The sequence below is a fragment of the Papio anubis genome, chromosome 4 (genome assembly GCF_008728515.1).
Source record: "Papio anubis isolate 15944 chromosome 4, Panubis1.0, whole genome shotgun sequence".
Lineage (NCBI taxonomy): Eukaryota > Metazoa > Chordata > Mammalia > Primates > Cercopithecidae > Papio > Papio anubis.
This window is the reverse complement of record NC_044979.1, coordinates 109,273,520-109,295,990: the sequence shown is the minus strand read 5'-3', so window position 1 is coordinate 109,295,990 and position 22,471 is coordinate 109,273,520. Positions and strand designations below refer to the sequence as shown.

The window sequence follows — 22,471 nt, the reverse complement described above, 5'->3', positions numbered from 1 at the left end:
TGGTACTTTTAGCAAGATGGTCCTATCTTTTGAATTAGTGAATTATATAACAACATTCACTCTCCCCTCCTACCCACACTAAACTTCAGGCAGGAACATATGCCAAATGTCCAGATTTTCCAGAACATGCCATTACAGACATTACTTAAGACTAGCAGATCACTATTCACCAACGGAACTCTCTACGACCTGGCACACAGCTGGGTGTTAGTTGTAGAATGTGGTGGCTCTGGGTTTTGTCTGCCCATTACCATAGCTCTTTTTTTTTTTTGTCTTCCGGTTCTTATGTGGACTCGTCTTTCAATCCTTGTGGTCCCACAGGGTCGTCAGAGTGAGGCCCCACCCTCCCCCCACAGACAGGAATGAGCCTGTGACCATGAATTTATGTGCCCCACCCCCCAGCACCAGTGCTTAGTTTAGAGAAGGACGCATGACTCACAGTCCTAGAGTCGATGGTTAGAGAATCCATCTGAGAAGGAAACCAAGCAGCACAGGCTGATGACATCTTTGAAACCACTGAATCCAGCTGTGCTTCAGGTCTACAACCGGACTTCCCATTAAGTCAAACAACACAGTATGTTTATGTGTAGGCAAGTTTGAGTTGGATTCCTATAACTCGCAACCAAAAGAGTCCCAATGAATACAATATGTCATTTGAAAAGTTAAAATAATCATCATATTAACCAGTCTGTCTCGAACCCCTTCCTTTCCTTAACATTTGGGGTTGTAACATACACTTTTTAAAATGCTGACAACTTAAATGACATATCTGAGTGTGAGACACACTTAGCCTAGAAGCTCATGTCAAACAATTATTTATTTTTTATGGTACAAATTAAAAGTGACAGATCTGAAGCTGTTAAGAAATACACAAAGTGCAGCTTTACTGACCATACAGATATTGCTCTAGGTTAAGTACAGTTTTTTTTTTTTTTTTTAAACATTAAGCAACCTGTGCAGATAAAATCAGCTTTGGTTTCAATGTCAGAGCAAGTAAGGAGCTTTTAAATATTCAGTTTGGCTTCTTGGTCACAAGTCTATCATGTCAACTTCTCATCATGATGATTTTTCCAAAGAAACCCAGTCCTGTTTCCTGCCCTCCCTCCTGCTGCCTGCTCCGGGCACAGAGAAGCAGATCTCTTTGTGGTGGCTCATAAGTGACCCCGGTGACCAGTCTAGATCACAGCACACAGGACAAAAAAAAAAAAAAAATCACTTTCTTAACAACAAATAAACAAATGTGCCTCACATAATTTCAAGTTGAAGACAAGCAAATCACATGACAAAAGGCTCATTACAAAATGTTATCCAAACAGATTTTACAGTCAAACATTGAAATGAAAATCAATTTCCTTTATCTCCATTTCTTTTAAGCTTGGTCATTAACTGGGTACAAGTAGAGTGCTGAGGTAAAACATTGATGAACAGTTTGTATTTCTTTTTTTTTTTTTCTTAAAATAGGAACAGTTTAGTATTGCGAGATTGTCAGCAACATTTAGCCATATCTATACAATGTGCATATACCTACAAATATTGAGCTTTGGTCCAGCGTAGAGAAACGAGCAAAGGCATTTTACGATTTCTTTTTGGTTATAGCTTGAGTTCTTTGATACGCCTCTACTTGTTTTGTTTTGTTTTTTCTAGCTCCTTTAGCTTTTTTGTTCTCTCTTTCGTGTTGTGTGTGTATGTGTGTGTGCATCTGTGTGATGACAACATAAAAAAGCCAAAACCTTGCAAATGCAATTAAGTTTCAACTGTTCAAAATATTTTCTTGGTTGAAAAAGAAAGAAAATCTATAAACAAGTGTAAAATGTAATATCCACTGTCATTTTTTTCATGAAGTAATGAAGAAAATGCAGATGACAATAATGAAAAATTATGTGAGAAAAATACTGAAGCTTGAAATACAATCACATATGCCCAAAGTGACTTTTATTTTTTTGTGGGTGGCAAACCTTAACCTTCAGTTCATGGAAACATAAAAGACACTTAAACGCTATTGGCATATGAAGTTGTTTACAAGTAGACATGAGAAATGTCATCATAAAATTAAGCATTAGATGTGGTCCCAAAGACTTATGAGTTACACAGTATAATTTATATTCCTAAGAATCTGTTCAGGCACCTTTTTATGCCTTGTAGCAAAAAATTTATCTGTAAAAAATTAATATAAGAAGCATTACAACACCTTATAAATAATTTATAAAACAATACAAAATTATAAAACTATAAAAAAATCACTGCACATGAATGGTGTTACGACTGTGGGATGAATATATTTCTTTTTTGTTCCACTCTGGAAGATTACTTTTATTTTATATTTTCCCTGTCCTAGTTAGACCCTCCCAATTATAGATCTCAGAACTGAGCAGGCCTTATGTAACCGCTGCCGGCATATATTTAAATATTTAGCATCCGTCATATGTTATCTTGTTAACTTCTCTTCGCAGGGAGCTTTTCTTGATGGAATTTGGAGCAGGTCCTAGGAGAATCCAAAATCTGTTTTAATCAATAAAGTTTTGGGTTTCTGGGTTGTCCATATTTGTGCAGTTTTTGAGGTGGCGAAAGGGACTCTGTGATGTTGGCATTGAAGATCAAGTTAGCTGTGGTCCAGTTAGCATTGACTGATAAAATGGAAACACCTTTACGAGTGACTTGTTCCGCTTCCAGGATTCCTTTTAGAGTTTCCTTGCTGGTAGTCTCTTGATTGCTGCATGAATCATCGGAGGGGACAATTATACCGTAGCATTTACACAACCAGCAAAGGAGCCAACAGAAGAAACTCAAACCCCCTGGGGGGAGGGAGTGTATTAGGGGAAGGAGATGGCATTTCTACTCAGTTGGGCAACTTGAGATTGGGTTTCTCTTTTTTCTTTCACAACTTACTTCTAGATAATACATTAGCATGATTATAAATTATGCATGAATATTTACATTTCAACAGCAAGCAAATTGACGGCTCTCTTTTGCCTGCTCCTTTAATGGAACACCATCTGCCTGTACCTGGGTGAAAACAGCAGTGGCAGGTGCCAAGTGCTCACCTGCACAGCCTTCCTCACATCCTAACATGTCCTTCTTGCTTATTAGGTTATTGCAGCCCACAGATCTTTTAAATTATTTTTTTAAAGGAAATAATCCTCTAGTTCTCATATTGAAGGGTATTCTGATGTGTTAGATAAGCCCCTTCTATATTTTTTTCTTTTGGTGAAAATTTCTTCAAACTTTCTTTCCCCTGAAGAACCTAGCCCCCAATTCCAGTTGTTTAAATTTGCCCGCCACCTTTCTGCTCCATTTATATATCCCGAAGAATAATTATTCCCCCCTGAAAAAAGTCTGCCATCGATATTGGAATGAAAGAAGTAGCAGAAAAGATGAGATTAACAGGATACACGATGGCCTTTAATGATTCAGTTGCTATCACTTTCTTTTTAGCCTGTGTCTTTGTGTGTATGTTTATGGGTGTGTGCATGCCATGTGTGTATTTGACTGAAATCTTGAGACATTTCTTTGGCTGTCAGACTTCTGAGAGAAATTGCTTTGCACAGAAGCATAACATAGATGTAAGTATTGAACCAAATGTGCAGCTTATGTTTATATTACAAAATTAGTTTTGGTCAGCTCTCCATGTACGTGGCCAACAGACTGAGAAAAATCCCAAGCTCTGGTGTGGACAGTGAGCACAATTACAGCTTATGCCAGTGTTGACAGTTCATCGAGCAAAGCCCTAGTTATTTTGGAGTCTCTCCTGCATTTCACTAGGATCTGAGTGGAAAAGACACTGTTCCTCCCCACTTCCGTGGCTTTCCAGCAGACCCCGGGAGCCACGCGCGAGGGAGATGGAGAAATGGAGGAAAAGAGAGAAATGCGAGCTCCATTTTCTTTTCTCAAACCCACAAGTCATAGTGAGAAAAAAGCAACAAATGCTTTGGCACACGATCCAGGATGCCCTCCCGTCAAAAAGAAAGAAAAAGAAAAAAGACCACCCTCCCCACCCCCCACCCAAGTAAAACCCAATAGTGAGCCTCACAGAATGGCTTCAACAATGGTACCCACCCCGTGGGTGGAGACAATAGATGGGAAAGATGGGAGAAATCAGGTTTTCTATTGTTCTGTTAGTACAAATGTAAAAATTCGTAACACAACTTTACGCGCGGAGAAGCGTGGACGAACGATCGCGTTGCAATGCCATGTTTCTGACTTTGGTTAATAGGTTTCATAGTGAATCAGCACTTAGTACCTGAAGGGGTGCAGTCTTTCCTCCAGGTGGCAGGCTTGTATTCGCTTTGAACAGATCAAAGTTTTTGTTTCTTCATTGTTGGTTTTTGGTTTAGGTTTTTTTTTTTTTCTTTTTCCTTAAAATGTGTTCACATTTTCATAATATACAGAAAAAAGTACGTGGTTATTTGGTTTGCTTTAAGTCCATTAAAAAACTGGGTTTGGGGGAGACGGGTGGGGGAAGGGAACTATCCTACCGTATACACCTTCAGTGTGGTGTATTCTTTGTTTAAAAATTTTCAAAAAAATTTCTTGTTTCCTATTTGGAAAACCAACAGACATGTAGAAACCATTCTGTCCACTTGGTAGTTTTCTTAGTCTTTTACTTACAAGGGTGATGATGGCCGGGGCTATTTTTAAATTAAATTAAAAGTCATTGTTATTGTCGTGGAGTCCCAAGCGTGGAGTTTAGTTTCTGTGAATTTTGCTTCTGATTATGGGTGGGCATCTCTTTAGGAGTTTTCTTCCAGAGAGTCTGTTAAGGGCTCCAAAGGGACTGCTGTGGCCGGCTCGTGCTGTTTTAAGCGTTTAATTGTGTTCTTCAGGGCTTGCCTCTTATTGCAGAACCAAACTCTAACTACTTCTCGGTCATAGTTCAGCTTCTCAGCAATTTCGGTCATTTCCTGCCCAGAGGGGTGTGTGTTCTTCTCAAAGTGGGCATTGAGGATCTCAAGGGCCTGGGGTGTGAAGGAGGTGCGCCGCTTGCGCTTTTTGGATGGTTCACTCCCGATAAACTCGGTCAGGTTCTGCATACCTGCTCGATGGCGGGCCTCAGCCTCAGCCATCCACCGCTCAAGCACCGGCTTGATCTTCTGGGCACTTTTAGGGGTGATGTCCAGCTTTTCAAACCTGGCAGGATACAAAAGGCCAGGGTTCAGTTTGGCTGTCAGACTGCTAGCTATAGTGTTCTCTTGGGCTTCCTGTGGTAGGAAAAAGTGGCTTCTCAGGATGGTGTGTCTGGGGGGGAAAATTGAGAAAGAACAGTCTTACACTGAGTCCTCTGCCAGGGTGGGCCTCCTGCCTGCCTGCCTGACTGCCTGGCAGGGCGAATTCGCTGCAGGTTAATAGCCAGCTGCAAGGTAGCCAGCCCTGCCCAAGCCAGTGCCAACCCTCCCAGCGTGCTCCATGCCAGACCATGCAAACCACACAGGCGCACAGACAGGGGTGAGGAGAAGCAGAGACAGCAGGATGCATGAGCTATCATAACAGGCACGCAAACAACTCACAGGCCTTTTCCCTATAAACTCTGAGATCTAAGCTTTTATTTAACAGTACCAGCTCCATTTCTCCAGTCCTCAGACTCCTGAAGGCAAAAATTAACACTAGGAAGTGACATCAAAGATGACAGTTGTCACATTCTTTCATTTAAAATGATTCTTTACATGTTTTACATTTGGATTTCTTTAAATTTCCCCCACTGACTTGGTTATAAAAATGTTATTGCTATTATCATAGTCACTGATGGCCACTGGGACTTTTTTATGGCTCTCTTTTTATCTCTCTTTTGTGTCTCATTTTGACTTCTCTCTCTTTTTCTGTCTCTGGGAACAAACAATTTTCACCATATGTAAGTTAACAACATGCCCTTTTTCCAGGTAAAACATAACCCATTGCTACTTTCCTGGTCTGGCTCAAACAGCTGGACACATTGTAATTACTATAAAACACCCCACCTCTGGGTGTGCTAAGGCCACCTCCTGCCTTCCAAACACCATCCGGCGTAATGGTGTACTTTTGCACCAGGGCACCAAGCTGTGTTTAATGTGTGATATCTGCAAACTGTACTTGAATGATATCATTTTCTGTAAATGAGGTCTTCTATGTATCAACTGCCATCAGCAATTCTTTGCTACATTGACTTTAAAAAATATGAAGTGTCATGGACAAAATTATATAGAGTGTTTTAAGAAGTCGCCCTGGTACCAAACTCACACTCACTCTCAATGAGGTACCAAAGAAAGTAGGAATTCTTTAATTCATTTGTTTGTTTATTCTAAATCCAAATTCACAACTCTCTAGTATGACAGCTTTGGATACACAGAATTCTCCTCTCCCTTTTACAGTATCCCATGCTGTTGAAAAACTTCTGACTACAGAGTGCATCTTATTACAATGGTCTGTTCTCATAGAGCTAAACTGAGCCTGTGTTACTCAGAATATGTTTTGTAAAGATGCTTGCAAAAGTGCAGAAAAGGATAGGTTTCTTTTATATGCCACAATCTTATTTTGGGCGGCATATTTTAGATCTCTTATAATGTGATAAGCAGCACAAACAGAATCAAATTTTAATGCAATTTCCATAGCATTCCCTTCCACATAGAACTCAAGGGTTATTTGTTTATTTTTGAAAAACCCAGCTTCCAGTACTGGTCAAGGAGGGAAGGAGTACATTTGCTTTCAATACAGAGTGAACTGATCATTTAATGTTATTTAATGAACTTGTCCTTTAAGGCAAGCTCCTCAAAAGCTCTCATTGTTGTGCTAATTTGCCACATACCACATTTTGCCATCGTTTGCCATAAAATCCCCAAAGCTTAAATATTTGATTGCGTGACAACAGGCTTTACAGTGTCAAGGCACCAGGGGACAGAGGTTGTGATAGGGCTGATCAGTGTATCGGTAATGTTTTTTCTCTGTGCCTCTGATAAGGAGGGATTTAAAGCAGCTCCTAGGAGTCACTGCAGCTAATGAGGGACAAGCGATGCCTGAGTGTGCAGGCTCCAAAGCAGGTTCCTCAGCACCCTTTGAATTCACTTAAATTGTTCCAATATAAGATCTCGGTCTTTCTTTCTTTTCTTGGTAGATAGCTCTTAAAACGATCTCACAGAAGTACTAGAAGCTAGAGAAAGACGCAAAAGTCAAGGCATCAGACACGTTCTGTTATACTAGGAATTCCCAAAGTCTCCACATTTCAGCCACAGCTTTTTTGACCTCTCTCTGGGGTAGACTTTAGAAATCAACATACTTGATTGGGAATGCCCAAGAAGTGCTAAATGCATGAGTTAAACATTAGCTAGCACTTATATCAATAAAAGGAAATCACGTTTTAGGACTAAAAATAAGCTAAACAGGAATTTAGCACCAATAGAAAATTGGCAACAACTAAAAAACCTGTGGCTGCTTTTATCCCAAGGCTGTCAAGATGAAACAAAATTAATGTTTCCCAACAGGGAGCAATGGTATTCATATCATGGATGCTGCTTGTTAGTGTTGATGCTTCTGTACATGTTGTTTGGAATAACATATACAAGCCTTGAAACAAATTTCCCAGCAGTAGTATCCTTGTATAGACTGAATAAAGGTTATTTTCTACAGGGAGGTATCTTATAAGAAAAAACAGTAGGGGAGGCCATAGAAGTGAGAGGATCCTATGGTGCTTTTTGTATTTAACAACAATCAATGGGTTTTATGGAAAATCATTGAGCAAAATGTGAGCTGCAAGCCACTACCCCATACTGATGTTATTTATAACCTTAGTCTTAAACTGCAGGAAAAGTACACTTCCGTCCTTTGGGGAATACATTAAAAGTATAAAGAGCAGATAAAAAGACAGCATTTCATGGATCACCAAGAACAAAATCCACTTAAATGAGTTTAGAGTTGGTTTCTTGGCTTTTCCTGATGGAGGAGGACTCATAAGGTATTGCCCAAGAGGAAAAAGCTCTTACCGAAGTGCCTTTGTTACCTCATGCATAAACATGGGATTAGTGCAACACACACATGCATGCACGGGGCCTGCTTCTGACCACTTAACCCGGATCAACTTGAACACAACCAAGGCCGGATTCTGTTATTCATTTACTTAATTTGGGGGAGATGAGCAAGGTTAGGCCAGATTCTCACTACCCTTTTCTGAGCCATTTAAAGCAGCCGCTTCTTCTTTTATTTTATTTTTTATTTCTTATAAACGTGCTTTTAAAGCTGTTTCTGGGAAGGCAAGTTAAAACCTTCAAGGTCACAAGATAGTTAATTTTTTTTTTTAAATGTGTGTTTTCTTGGAAAATCCTGATAGCCATCTCTGGGCAGAAATAGCGAAGGCGTTAACACAAATTGGGAATGGCAGCTTTACAACATTTGCTCAGAATACCTATGTACGGACAAAGTCGGTGGCTCTCAGCTGCATAGGAGTGTGGGCCCAGGAGGAAGGCCCCTGACCCCGGGGTAGCGTATTTCCAATGAGACTGCCTTGGAAGTTCTTTGTGAGTTGACAGGAGTTATAAAGCCAGGACCCCCAAATTTGCTTCAGCAGCATCGTCTGCATCAAGATCACCAATCCCAACATATAGCTGCCCCCAAACTTTGTTCCCACTCTCTGCCCCTCCAGCTTTGCCCACCCGACGAAGAAAAGCTGAACCGCGAGGACAAATGAGGCCCAGGCCGGCCAGAAGAGGTGACAGCATGCAGGCGCGGGTTACCTGCAGATGGCTGACTGGCTGTACGCGGGCCCCTCTGTAGCACTGAGAGCCTGTCCCACCTGAGTCTGGGTCAGGCCAAGGGACAGGCGCCGGATTTTAAAAGCTTTGGCAAATTCTCGGATCTCCTCCAGATTAACCCCATCCACCTCACCCGCTGCCGTTTGAGGATCTGTGGAGATGTTTTTAAAAATAGGATCAATACGTCAACACGCAGCCGAGCAATATCTGTTTATTACGGTTTATAAGAAAGTGGCCCTCTTTAGCAGCAGAGCAGTGAGGAAACCAACCTCAGAGAATGTTCTCTTTGTCTCCCAGGTGAGACACCCAAGACTCCATCCTCAATTCATTACACCTCCACAAATCATCCTTCGAGATGTTTCTGTCCCAGACAAAGCCACAGCTTGTTCACACTGCCACTTCCCCAATGCCAGAGCATGTTCCTTAGGGCTTGACAAATAACAGCCAGCACTGGGAGGCACTTGCTATGGGGATGAGACTCCATTTTGCCCATAAATATGTTCAAATATTGTGCAAAAATATGAAAAGGGAAAGGTTTCCATTTGAAATGTTTTAATTAGCATATTTAATGCTAAAAATTGCTCTTGAAGAAAATAGCATTTTGTATTTTTCCTTCACCTGATCGCCAAAGCAGCCAGGCTAACAGCTAGGCTAACAGATGATAATGTTGCCTAATTTCTTACGTTCACATTGGTCCCTCAGAAAAGCATGCTTATGAAACTGGGAGAATGATATTGTCTTTTTCCCCCCATAGCAGTTTACTGACACAGACGCCTTTGTCCCCTGAAAGGGCACATAATAAAAAATGCCTACCACAGGAAAGCTCCTTTGGTGCTGGATAACGCGGTCAATTTAGGACTTATCAAGGGAAATGACACAACAGCTGGAGAATGAAACTTTTCCCCCCCTGGCTACTGATCCCTGGATAAATGAAAGCATACACCAAGCTGGAGACAGCATGGGTTGGGGATGGTGGAAGATTTCAAAGTGCTACTCAATCCTGCCTGTAGCGAAGCCATTCTCCCTATGAGCTGACTCTATTGTTCTTCACCTCATTCCTCAGACTTAGGTGAAAAGTTTTTCTCTTCCTTTTTCTGAACAATAACCCATCAATTTCAGTAAATTTGAGTACTTGTCCAAGGACTGTGGCAGACTATATTACTCTTCTGGGCTGAGAACTATGGAAACGCTAGTTGTCGTGACACAAAACAAAAAATACCCCACAAAACCAGAACATTTTCATGCCAAACGCCCATTTTCAAGGACTTTTAAATAAAGATGTTAATATCTGTGGGGAGCTTGGAGCTTCAAGTACAGATTTTCTTATTACTGGGGAGGGATCTTCTCCAGCCTAAGGAAAATGGACTCTGTCAACAGAATCAGCAAAGCAGGTATAGTTTGTCTTTTAATCGTCACATTAAAACAACAACAAAAAAAGTCCTGTAGAATGTCATTACTCATAATTTTGTTGCAGAAAGATTGAAAAGTGGTATAACTCCTGCAATCGGTCTAAGTATTTTTTAAAGGTAACTTCTGGGAGTGTGGAGTGGGGGGAGGGGCAATATCAAAAACAGTTCAGCCTCTATGGAGTTTACAGTCTATAGGGGACTGGCATACAGTGCTAATGCGTAAGAAACAATTAGAGAAAAATATCAGGCAGAGTATAATCGAGAACTAATGGTATGACGTCCACACCGGGTGTGCAGAGACAGGAGAGAGGAGAGGAGGGAGGATTCATCTAGGTCTTCCCCAGTGGGCAGCTTTCAGAGAACGGAGGAGTCATATAGTCTGGTCAGCGGTGACAGCGTGCACACAGCCAGCAAGGCAGGGAGGAGCAAGGCACCGTGAGGACCTATAAGGTTTGTAGGGTGAAGCAGCAGTTCGTGCTAGAAGTGAATATTTCAGTGTAGCACAATGAGAATCTATGAGCATGGGCAGGGCAGGGGTGGGCAGTGACTATAAAACTGTTAAGATGAATAGAAATCCTGTTTTTTCTCCCAAAACTATTCCCAGAAGGCAGGTAATCCTCGGCTAACGAGATTTGTTTGGGTCGTCCCTAGTGGAGGCTGCGCTCTGGATCCCAAACCCCACGAGCACATCAGCCTGGAGCTGCTTCCGGGCTCGCTAAGGATTGTGGGAGCTCACTTCGGCAGTCACCGTCTCGAGCCGTTTTTCCTTTCCCCGTGAAAAAATTCCCTAGAGTAAAAGTTGCACATGAGCAGCGTGCAAATAAAACCCAGCTTTCCTAGTGTTTACATTAAAAAAATTACTTGCTAACATGTAAACATTTATTTCTAAAGGAAAATCTTCATTTTCCAAATTCTTCTGAAATGTTAGAAGATTTCACTGCCCCGGATGTACATTTGCACTTGGTAATGTCCAGTGGGCTGCAGCTGATTCTGGCTGCTCCTTCAGCTCCTCCTCATGTTCACACCACCCAGCCTCCAACCTGCTCCTTGCTCAGCCCGTTTTGTGACCCTGCATTTAAAGCATGCGTTCCCAATGAGGCTGATACTGGTTCTGAGGGGGGAGGCAGGAAAAGTCTTAGTACAATGGCGTGGTCCCCCAAAGGGCCATAGTACATCAACAGAGCAGATGTGCAATATATCTGTGGTATTAAAATGTTATGGACGGGTGGGGTGGGGAGGAAGGAGGACAATTAAGATTAACAAACAAACAAACAAAACACCTAAAAATGCTCCTTGCAGGGGGAGTGGGGTGATAATAAAACAATAGCTGAGCGCGGTGGCTCACGCCCGTAATCCCAGCACTTTGGGAGGCCGAGGCGGGCAGATCAGGAGGTCAGGAGATCAAGACCATCCTGGTTAACACAGTGAAACCCTGTCTCTACTAAAAAATACAAAAAATTAGCCTGGCGTGGTGGCAGGTGCCTGTAGTCCCTGCTATTCGGGAGGCTGAGGCAGGAGAATGGCGTGAACTGGGGAGGCAGAGCTTGCAGTGAGCCGAGATCGTGTCACTGCACTCCAACCTGGGAAACAGCGAGACTCTGTCTCAAAAAAAAAAAAAAAAAAAAAAAAAAAGCTGAGAAACCCTGGTTTACAGAAGAGAGTACAGAATGGTACAGTGAGAGAGGGGTCTGGCCTCTCTGAGAGAGGGAAGAAGGGTTTGGCAGTCTTGCAAGGGTGTGAGCATGGAGGTTTGAAACTGAAAAAATGGAAAGCTGGAGACATTCCACGTAACAATATCACTTTTAGGACTGTGAGTTTCTTAATTTGGCAGGTATAAGAGTCACTGGTTTGGGTCCAGGGATGTGCATTTTTAACAAGTAACATAAGCGATTCTGATGCAGGAGATCTGCTGACAACTACAGAAAGAAATCCTTCTTTGTGGCCCTGGCTCGACCAAGTCTGGGTGTGGTGCCCTCTGTGTGCCATTGTCTCTACTGATCCTTTACCATTATTCAGCAGGCTTCACTACACAGAAAACTTGCTCTCTTACCTGTATAGGACTGATCGGCCAGACAGGTCTGTTGAGCAGGAGCTCCGGAGCAGCCATCCCCCCCTGGCCCTTTCCTTACCCCACTCTCACTACATATGGCAAGTGGTCAAGATCTGGGAATCAGTGGGCTGGGAAAGTAAAATTTTTGCCTTTATTAGCCCCATCTCTAGATCAGCTAGATTCAGTTGAATTAACCAGTATGTGAGGGGCAGGTCTTTAATCTGGAAGGGTTTCCATGGTCTACTCCAGTCCCAGGGCCTGCGTTGCCACCAGACAGTGGCACAGGATTGGGCAGGTTTATGACTTGGGCTGACATTTTATGTAAATGTGTCCTCTCATCTTTCTTCCCTTCCCCTGCTGTCTATTGTTTATGTGTCCTTACTAGTTCCTTGAGACTATCAACTGAATCTGTATGTGTGATCGTGCAGGCTGCTTTTTGTGAGATCACTGACAATAACCAGAGTTGAAAAGGAAGCTATGGACTTTTAGCCTGTGTGCATTGATGGTGTTGTGTGGATTATCAAACTTTCACTTTACAGCTCAGAGGGATGGGAGCCTGGGCTACTGAGCCCAGTATCTTCCATGAGGCCCCCAAGAAAGAGTTATTCCACCAGGAAGTTGAATTCCTTCTTCTTCCTCTGACAGTTTCCACTCTTGTATTTTCTCCTGGTTCTACTTAGATCCGTGATAAAATAGAAATTCTTATGAAATTTAAACAGGGTGATGGTCTATTGGACAAAGTAGCATCTCTCTGCAAAATTTGTTGATTGCTGGAGGTGAACACTCAGATTTCTTTATATTAGTGTTCTTATCCATAAAACTCAGATGGCAAAATGTTATTGTTATCGTTTTGCTCCATGGGTTCTGAGACTACAAAAATCTTCCCATTCAAAAAAGGAGTCCACTTCTAGATAAACAATAGCTTTACCCTGATTACTACATGTGGGACTTGTCTTCACACGTTGGAAGAATTCATTAGATGGTGTCTGTAAGATGTTTTGAATTCATCAAAAGACTAATGCTCTTTTTTTAATCCCAAAGTTTCCGTCTTAAACTCTTGAGGTTGTTTCACTGTGAGAATAGTTTCCCTTCCTTAAGGAATATATACTTTTTGGCTTGAAACGGGGAAATAAGAGGTTACTGTGGTAAACAGAGTCCTCCCTGGAATGCTGCCTCAGCTCAGAATTTCACATTCTGTCCTGGGATAGGTCAATCTGGCTTTCTGTCATCTATTCTCCTGGCTCTGGGGAGGTTGGGTTCATTTTAAGGATGAATCTCAAGGCCACCTTGATGGGAATTTCAGGGAAAATCCTCAGCTCTCTCACAAGGTGGATCCAGCACTTTTAACCGGCTCTAGGGAAACTCAATCTGGGGCTTCTATGGAGGGCGGAGGAAGTGGCATCTTTTATAGAAGTTTGCTCCAGATTACATGAGCCTGATATATTAAAGACACGGCCAGAAAATAATAGCAATGATGGCCAGGGTCCACCCTGAGTCTGACCCTTTGATCAACTTATAGAGGAATTAACTGGCCTGGGGACTTAGGCTAACATGGCATTGAAAATTGGCAGTGACTCATAAATATAATGATGATGTTTCCAAAATCAAGCCTGGGATGCATGAACTGAAAGTAAAAAAGATTTTTATGGGCGCTAAATGCAAACTGCATGAAAACAAACCTGCTTTGTAGAATCTGGTTGCACGGTCACCGGGCCCATACTGAATTGAGTGCTCAGGATGCATCAGTCAGGACAGAGTTTTGCTTTATTTTTTATTATTATTATTTTTTAATTTAGCTCCTTCCCACTCTTAGCCCGGGCATCAGTGTAAGGTGCTGCTAAATGGGTTGAATGGTCACCATGCATCAACATCATCTTTCCATGATTCCTGATTTGTAGGATTGTTATGAGAGTAATATACATCTTTAAAGAAGCTTCTAAAGGTATGAATTCATTAATTAACTATCTTATGTAAATAGCTGTCTGCTTTTTAGTGCTAGTCTCACAGCAAATAATGGGCGTATTTACCACATATTTCTGAGAAATAGGAAGCCATTTGGGAGTTTGCAACGCAATTTGGGAGAACAGTCTTTTTGCAATATGGTGACCTCTTTGGGATGTAGAAAATGGCATGGATTGTGAATCAGGGTGTTTCACTGTGCTATATGCTATCGGCATGCAACTTTAAGTTCACTTTATAGCTTTATTTTTTTCTGGAACTAACTATAAGTCATTTGCTGTCTAAGGATCAAGCTTAGGTGTTGAGAAAATGTATACTGGAAAAAAATCCAGCAAGCAATCAAAATCCTAAATCTACCTATTTCTAAACAGTGCACTGTAAATCTTAAACCTGATTGGGACATTTGTCAAGTCACTTGTTTGACTCTTCTTCTGACTTTCTAAAAACTCTGCTTATAAAAACTGTATCCACCTCTGATGATTATGGAGACTGAGCAAGGTTTAATACAAGGCAAGGTGCTAGAAATAAGTACTGTGCAGATTTTCTAATAAGTATGCATGTTTGGTAGTTCTGAGCCCAGACGTGCTGTCCTTTGCATATGAACATCTTGTATCATTACTAAGGTATTAACTCAACATTCTCTTGCTTGCAGTGGGCAAAGCTTTTGTATGATCCACCTATTCTAGTTCATCTGGCATATGGCAGGTTAGCCAACACTAGGATGACAGTCTTTGACAATGACATGGAGGACTCATTGGTCACGGTTTTGACCAAAGTTTTGGTGATATTGTGATGTAATAAGATGTATATATATATACACAACACCTTGGTCTTCATCCTTGGTTCCTGGCACAGAGCTCCTTAGACTCTTATAATTTCCTAACAAACAGGGGTGCTAGACTCTTATAATTTCCTAACAAACAGGGGTGCTTCTGTTCTAATATTTAGTCTTTGAGCCCACTTCCTGACATGGAGTTCCTAAATCCTTTGGAATGTCCTGGATGATAGGAGCATCTTTTGTTCTAATGAGGTGATTCTTAGGGGCTCCTGGATAGCTTCATGATAATGGCAGGTCATTAGAAAGACAAAGCCATGATTAGAAGCTTGAAGTTTTTAGCCCCACCTCGACTCTTTAGGGAGAGAAGAGGGGCTGGAGACTGAGTTAATAATCAATCATGTCTACATGATGCAGCTGCCACAAAAATCACTAAGGTATGGAATTCAGAGAGCTTCCAAGTTGGTGAAAACATCCACATTCTGAGAGACTGGTGCACTCCAACTCTACAGGGGCAGAAATTCCTGCATTTGGAATCCTTCCAGACCTCGCCCTGTGTACCTCTTCATCTAGCTGTTCATATGTATTTTTTATCGTATCCTTTATGGTAAACCAGTAGATGTGTATTTCTCTGCATCCTGTGAGCCATCATAGCAAATTATGGAACCAGAGGGTTATGATCCATGTACTATTCATTCTGTAGTTGGGTTTTGAGACAGAAAGGAATTAACTAAACAACATGCTCAAAATTTGTGGCAACTCAAAATTTGTGGCAAGTCCAGCAATGGGTTAGGGCATAATGCGACCCTAGTGGTACTGTTAGACCCTCTTGGCCTGCAGAGACAACTGTGGAGCTAGCTTGGTGTCATTCAAGCTCTGCATAAGGGTTTGAAGTTTCCGGCTTCAATTGCATGTGGTAAAAGAGTCTCTCTTTCCCAAGTCTATATATTTTATACCAAGGATATGTAATATGGTTCACTCATCATAAACCTAGAACTTATATGTCCCACTGGCTACTGTGCAGTGGAAGTTCCATCTGGCCCATTAAAGTATCTCTGTTACTGATTTCTGAAAAAGGCTCATCCTTCACTGCCCAGCTGTGACAAGGGACTAGAGAGAACCTAGTTCCATCCATCTGACTGTCTGCTGTCTGCCCATCCACTCATTCATCTTTCTGTCCATCTTACACATATTAACTATTTATCAAGTGTGAAACATTGTATTAGTAGGAGGTTGTTTGTACTTCTTTTTCATATTTAACTTATTTCTTCTCTGTAAAATGCTAAACTTTGGTTCCTTTTCTTTCAGGACCAAAGCTTAACAGCCTATCCTAAATTTATGACCTTGCTGCCATTTAGAAATGGAGTATTTTGCAAAAACTTATACAGAATATTGAATTGTAACAAAGTTTGACTCTTTTCCCTAGGATTTTTTTTTTTTAATTAGGGGAAATCTGACTATAATTAAATTTGCTTTATCCTTAACTTTATGAAAGTCAGACTAGAGTTTCTGGAGAGGGTTGTATATCTAAACAACCTAAAATTCAGTTGATGGAAAATGCATATGTATCCTGAAACTCTGGTGTTGACCCATCTTTAAGATCAACAGCATCCAGGTTAGTCTGGTGAAGTACCTGGGCATTTTTTCTTTTTTTGAGATGGAGTTTTGCTCTTGTTGCCCAGGCCGGAGTGCAATGGCGTGATCTCGGCTCACTGCAACCTCCACCTCCCGGATTCAAGCGATTCTCTTGTCTCAGTGTCCCAAGTAGCTGGGATTGCAGGTGCATGCAACCATGCCCGGCTAATTTTTGTATTTGTAGTAGAAACCCAGTTTCATCATATTGGTCAGGCTGGTCTTGAACTCCTAACCTCACATGATCTGCCCGCCTTGGCCTCCCAAAGTGCTAGGGTTATAGGCATGAGCCACTGTGCCCGGCCTACCCAGGCATTTTAACATCTTTCCATAATGCCTCATTCCGTTTTCTTCCCCACCCACAAGCATCTTTCTTGCCTGAATTATCAGTATAATTGAATAGAGACATACATGTATGTAATTATTTTCCTTTTTTGAGGAGAATTACTTGTCGGGGAGGTCATGGCAACCCTCCATTTTGCTTTAAGGTTTGCCCCATGATATATAAGATCCTACTGTTCCTGTTATAACAGGTCATTCATGACACTTGACCAAACACAGATCTTCACATGTCCTCATTTTATGGCACAGATGCCTATGCAGGCGTCCATAGCTGCTGGATTTTTGGTCCCTGGTGAATTGCAATCTATGCACATGTTCCACAGTTTTATAGATAAGTAAAAACTACATTAACAGTGACTGACATTAAATCAGACCATTATCCCATCCACCTTAACATGCTGTTATTTGCATGTGATAAATCTACTACCTAACCCTAGGGCCAAATACCATTCTAATAACTATATATATACATATATAGGCTATTTAGGGAGGCAGACTTGCAGGCTTATCCTATTTTATGAATGGTTGTTCAGAGATTTCTCATCTGATTCTGGCCCATGCAGCTTCCCCCACATGCCACTTGAGGTGGCTTATTGTACGCACACACCCACCCGCCCACAGGCATGCTCTCTTTTATTTCCTCTGACACCTACAAATAGAATGGCAGGGGACTTCAAACACACAGAAAAGCAGCTTGACCTGCCAACTGAGTGCCTGTTGTTGGTTATTTCAGTTGTGAGCTATGTGGCTCATGCCCTGAAAGCTGATCAGTTGCTACCTTCTGAAGTGGCAGGACTGACTCAGCACATCAGCAACCACTTAAGATGGAACCCGGTCCTTGATAGCCACTAATCCGGGGAGTGTGCTTTGGGGGCCTGCTTCCCTAAGGAACCATCTGGTCCTGGGGACGGACTTCATCTCAGTATTGACCTAGCAGTGCCAGGAAATTCCTCTGCAGCGTTGAGAGAAAGAGAGAGCAAGAGAGAGTGAGAGAGAGACAAGAAGGAAGACATTGCAAATAGGCAACAAGAAGGCCACCGTGATTTAAACCGAGCCAGAAAGGATACTTACTGCTGACTAACTGGCCCACGCTCAAAGCTGAAGAAGAGGAGGATGAGGAGGAAGAAGAGGAAGCCTGCCGGACGGGACTTTGAGACATGGATGCTTGGCTGTGAGCCAGGTGCAGAAGGTTGCCTTGGGAGGCTGCTTGACCCACTGACGTCTGGGAGGGTTGGTGGAGCTACATGAGGGGATGTAAAAAAAAAATACACAAATGAATGAAAAATTAGGGGGAAAATGCCTGGGAACAGAAGTTTCATCTGGGGGTGAATCATTTTATTTCCAAGAATATATACTTCTCAGGAAGAGTGCACACCCTACACAGCAGGCAGGCATTTTTTTTTTTTTTTGTAGAGCACATATTGCCACTTGCTTGACAGGCATTTTATTAGTAATTCTAAATATATTATTAATCCCCTACTTGGCTTGTTAGAGCACCCAATTTTCTACATTTCTCGACCCTGGCATGTGGCTGGACCTTTCTGTCTATTCATACAATTACAGCACACTTGACAGGCTTCTCAAATAAGTATAGATAAAATATAACACCATCAACTCAGATTGGGAAAGTAAAACTTAAAGGTGTGGCTGTGCCCCACCATTTTATCCTATGTAACTGGTATTTTTAGAAAAGTTCCAATGTAGGCTGAGTGTGTGTGGGAACTTCCTCCTCTTACAGACTCTAGAGTCTGGATGGGTTTCCGTGGAGTTGATAAAATGCTGCCTGATATCCTAAGGAAAATTCAGAGAGAAGATGCGGAGTCAGGACAAAAATTTCCAGTGGGATTTCTAGCTCTCAGTTGTGACTCTTACTCTGTGCCAGCCACTGTATTAAAGACATTGACTAATTTTCCTATCAGCCTGTGGTGTGGGTACTATTTCCAACCCTCTCTCACAAACAGGGAAGCCGAGGCACAGAGAAGCTAAAGGATTTTATAGGTTCAGCCAGCAAGTGCAGAGGAGCTGGTCTCTGGACACATGAAGTCTGACCCTGGGACCCGGGCTCTTAGTCACGATGCCACAAGGAAGAATTAATTTAATTTTTAAAATTGTGTGTGTGGTAAGGAAGGCTGTCTTTCTATCCATTTATTCATGATTCCTCTACAGGTTATCAAAGGACTGTTGTTCTAAGAGGTGAGAGGAGCTCAGCTGAGGAGAGAAAGGAGAGAGGGAAGGGAAATGCTTGCAGGTTCTAGGTCTACTTGGAGGCCCAGGAGGGATGTCTCTCCATCTTTTTTTTTTTTTTTCTCCTGGAAAGCTGCCATAAGGGCAGGCCAGGACCCCAAGCAGGTAGACAACGAGCCTCAGCATTAGCCACCTTTGTTGATTGGATGTAGCATTTTTTGGTTTGCAAAGTGCTTTCATATCCATTGTCATTCTCACAGAGGCGTAGCAAGGCTTTTGTAACAAGGAATCAGCCTGTGAGTAGAATTAGGTCAGGACCTGACCTTTGGTGGGAGAGAGAGCTACCCCCCAAACAGGCACCAATCTGAGAAGGTCTACCACCTTGTTAGCACCTAAGAGCCAGCCTGGGGTGTTTCAACTTCATATTTGTCACTGCTTTCCCAGTGTGTGTGTGTTCATTTTTTCATTCAACTTTATTGAGATGTAATTTACACATAATAAAATAAATCCATTTTAAACACAGAGTTTGATGAGTTTTGTCAAATGTGTACACATGTGAAACCACCACCACAATCAAGTTATAGAACCTTCTAATCATTCCACAATGCTCCCTCCTCTCCTTTGTCATCAATTTCCCCTCAACTCCCTGCCCTAGACAGCCACTACCCTGATTTCTGTAACTCTGGATTCATTTGTCTGAGTCCAGAAATGGAATCATACAGTACGTACTCTTTTTGTATCTGGCTTCTTTTACTTGGCATACTGTTTTCGAGATTCATTTATTTTGTTGCATGCCTTGGTAGTTCAGTTTTTTTTTTTTTTATTGCTGAATAGTATTCCCTTCCATACATATATGAATATGGTATATTGTTTATGAATTCACCTGTTGGTGGGTATTTGGGTTGTTTCCAGTTTGGGGCCATGACGAATAAAGGTGTTATATAAACATTAATGAACAAGGTTGTGTGTCTACTTGTGTTTTTGTTTCTCTTATGTAAATACCTAGGAGTGGAACTGCTGGATCATAATGTAAATGCATGTTTAACTTTCTTAGAACCTCCCAAACTGATTTCCAAAGTGGTTATACCATTTTATGTTCCCACCAGCAATGTATGAGAATTCCAGTTGCTCCACATTCTCCCTAACACTTAGGATCATCATGCTTTCTAATTCCCTAAAGTGTTTTTATCAAATTAATATTTTTCCTTCAAACAATTGTTAGTTAGGGGCTACTCCGCAAATGTTCCTAAGGAGCTCTTTTCCCTTCTGGTCCCCTGTGGCAATAATAATGGCTCCCCGACTCACATGGTATTCCTATGCAGCAGATGTGCCTGGCAGGATTACATGAAGTAAATAACCAGCCTATGTGGCTGCTGAACATTAGAATCCAGGCTCCCATCCCACAGTGCAGGGATTTTCCCAGGAAACCACTTGGTGCCTCCTACAGAATTGCCTGCAGTTACATTTCAAGTGAACAGCCGTATTGTTACTCAGCTATGCAAAGTAGAGGCTAGATTACAAACCAAAGACAGTTACAATTGACATGGGATCCCAAATTAATATGCATCAAGCATCTGCCAAAGGTAATTAGCCAAACTGCTGAGCACATAATCAACAATTGAATCCAGTAAATTTTATACTGTAGGGACACACATTAAGGATTAAATCTATTTTTAATTTGCTTAATAAAATGTGATAGATATTTGCATGTCAATCTACCCCCATAACCTATTGAGTTGTCCTTCTAAATACTGTTACTTGGCAAAAGCTTTTTACAGTTTTGAGTTACTAAATCGTGAGACTGTCTTCAGTTTTACCATTGCATCAATGTTTTATTGGCCCTGGGTGTGGTAAAGAACCATCAAGGAACTGGAAAAGACACCAATTTAAATATTTCTTCCTCAGACACAACACAGTAAAGAAAAAATTACTAGGCTGCAATCTTGCTTAAGAGTCACTAGAGCAAGTTAGGGCTTATGCATTAAGCTAGGCAAGAGAAGAAATTTGAGATGAAAAGAAAATAATTATTTTAAGAACTTGTTCCATGTCCATACAGTCAAAAGGAGAGTCAAAAGGAATCTAAGATGTCTAAGAATCTAAGAAAGATATTTTTCTTCCAAAGTAAATAATCATTTCTTTTAGGACACTGGGGTCCTGCTTACCTCTATAGTTCAACCAGATAGTTCACAAAAACCAACACAAATTCTGCAAATTTCTTACTTGTCAAGGATCAAGAAGATTATATAAGCAGTGGCATCTTAATGGAGCCCATAGATTTCATTCCAATTGCCAGTGTAAATGTGTATCTGTTAATTCTAGAATCATTTGCAAGCTCAGATAGAATAACCTATTGTACATGTCAAAATCAGCCCAGAGACTGACCTCTCGCCTTCATGAACGTCTTTCCTTAGAAAAACAGGGCTTCAGAGGTACCACTTCTGCGACCTTCCATCTCTAAAACTGTAATTCTTTCAGGTAAACTATGAAATATAGCACTATGTCATTGGAATTCTTAGTTTAATGTTTTTGGTGTATTAATCTTTAGAAATTTTATGCTTAAACTATATTTATCAAATAAGAAAAGACAAAGCAGAGATTTAAGCTAGTTTATGAAACAGCTCTGGGGTTCAATATAAAAAATTAATATATGTTAAATAAGCAGCATTAGGAATATGTTACTTAATTTGATTTAATTATGTTGTTGTTTTGGATACTGACTTAACTGTAAAAATCGTGTATACTTGTATTGCATAACTATTGGCAAAAGAAATAGACACTTAAATACTAGGACATAACTGGACACAAAAATTGGAATAGTTTACCAAAAGAAAATGCAGGGAGTTAGGGAACAATCAGAAGCAGAAGAAAAAGTTTCTTTTCCTTCCTGGAGGGAAAGGGAAACTTAGATGCTTCTATAAAGGCAGATGTTTTATTACATTGTCTTATTTTTGAAAGGCCAAATATATGGGTAATGTTTACTGGATGCTTCCTACCTGTTTTTGTATCTATTATTTAAAATCCTGGCAATAGTCCTCCTTTTTAGGTATTGGTGATACCATTACAGAAGAGGAAACAGAGACTTAAAAAGATGAAATGACTTACTTGGGATTACACAGCTGGTACAAGTAAGCTTTGAATCCAGGTAAGTCTGACTCAAGAGCCAGCACTCCTTCCACTATGCCCCGCTGCCTCTCAACTCCCCGATCATTGGAGATGAGCAGTTACAGGTCAGGGAAACAGCAGGGAGCTCTAGCTGGGAAGTGTGGGACCAAATGAGGTATGTTCAAACTGATAGATCACGGTGAGCTACACTTTCAAGTTGATCAGCCATAGTGTAGATCATGATGATCTATCAATGTGGTTTTTTTTTCCTAATGTAAAATTTCAAATATTTTTCTGGTTTGAGAATTAT

General features: G+C 41.2%; 1 protein-coding gene across 2 annotated transcripts in view; it reads right to left on the bottom strand.

Annotated features, from left to right (window-relative positions):
- Nucleotides 1–1,905: 1,905 nt before the first annotated feature.
- Nucleotides 1,906–22,471, bottom strand: part of POU6F2 (POU class 6 homeobox 2) — a 148,691-nt gene continuing 128,125 nt past the window's right edge. For both annotated transcript variants that reach the window (XM_021935210.2, XM_031666025.1), the window contains 3 exons: nucleotides 17,947–18,115; nucleotides 8,691–8,859; nucleotides 1,906–5,232 (listed from right to left, as the gene is read on the bottom strand). In XM_021935210.2, coding sequence (XP_021790902.2) covers nucleotides 4,728–5,232; nucleotides 8,691–8,859; nucleotides 17,947–18,115 — 843 coding nt within the window. In that variant the 3' untranslated portion in view covers nucleotides 1,906–4,727. The remainder of the gene's footprint in view (nucleotides 5,233–8,690; nucleotides 8,860–17,946; nucleotides 18,116–22,471) is intronic.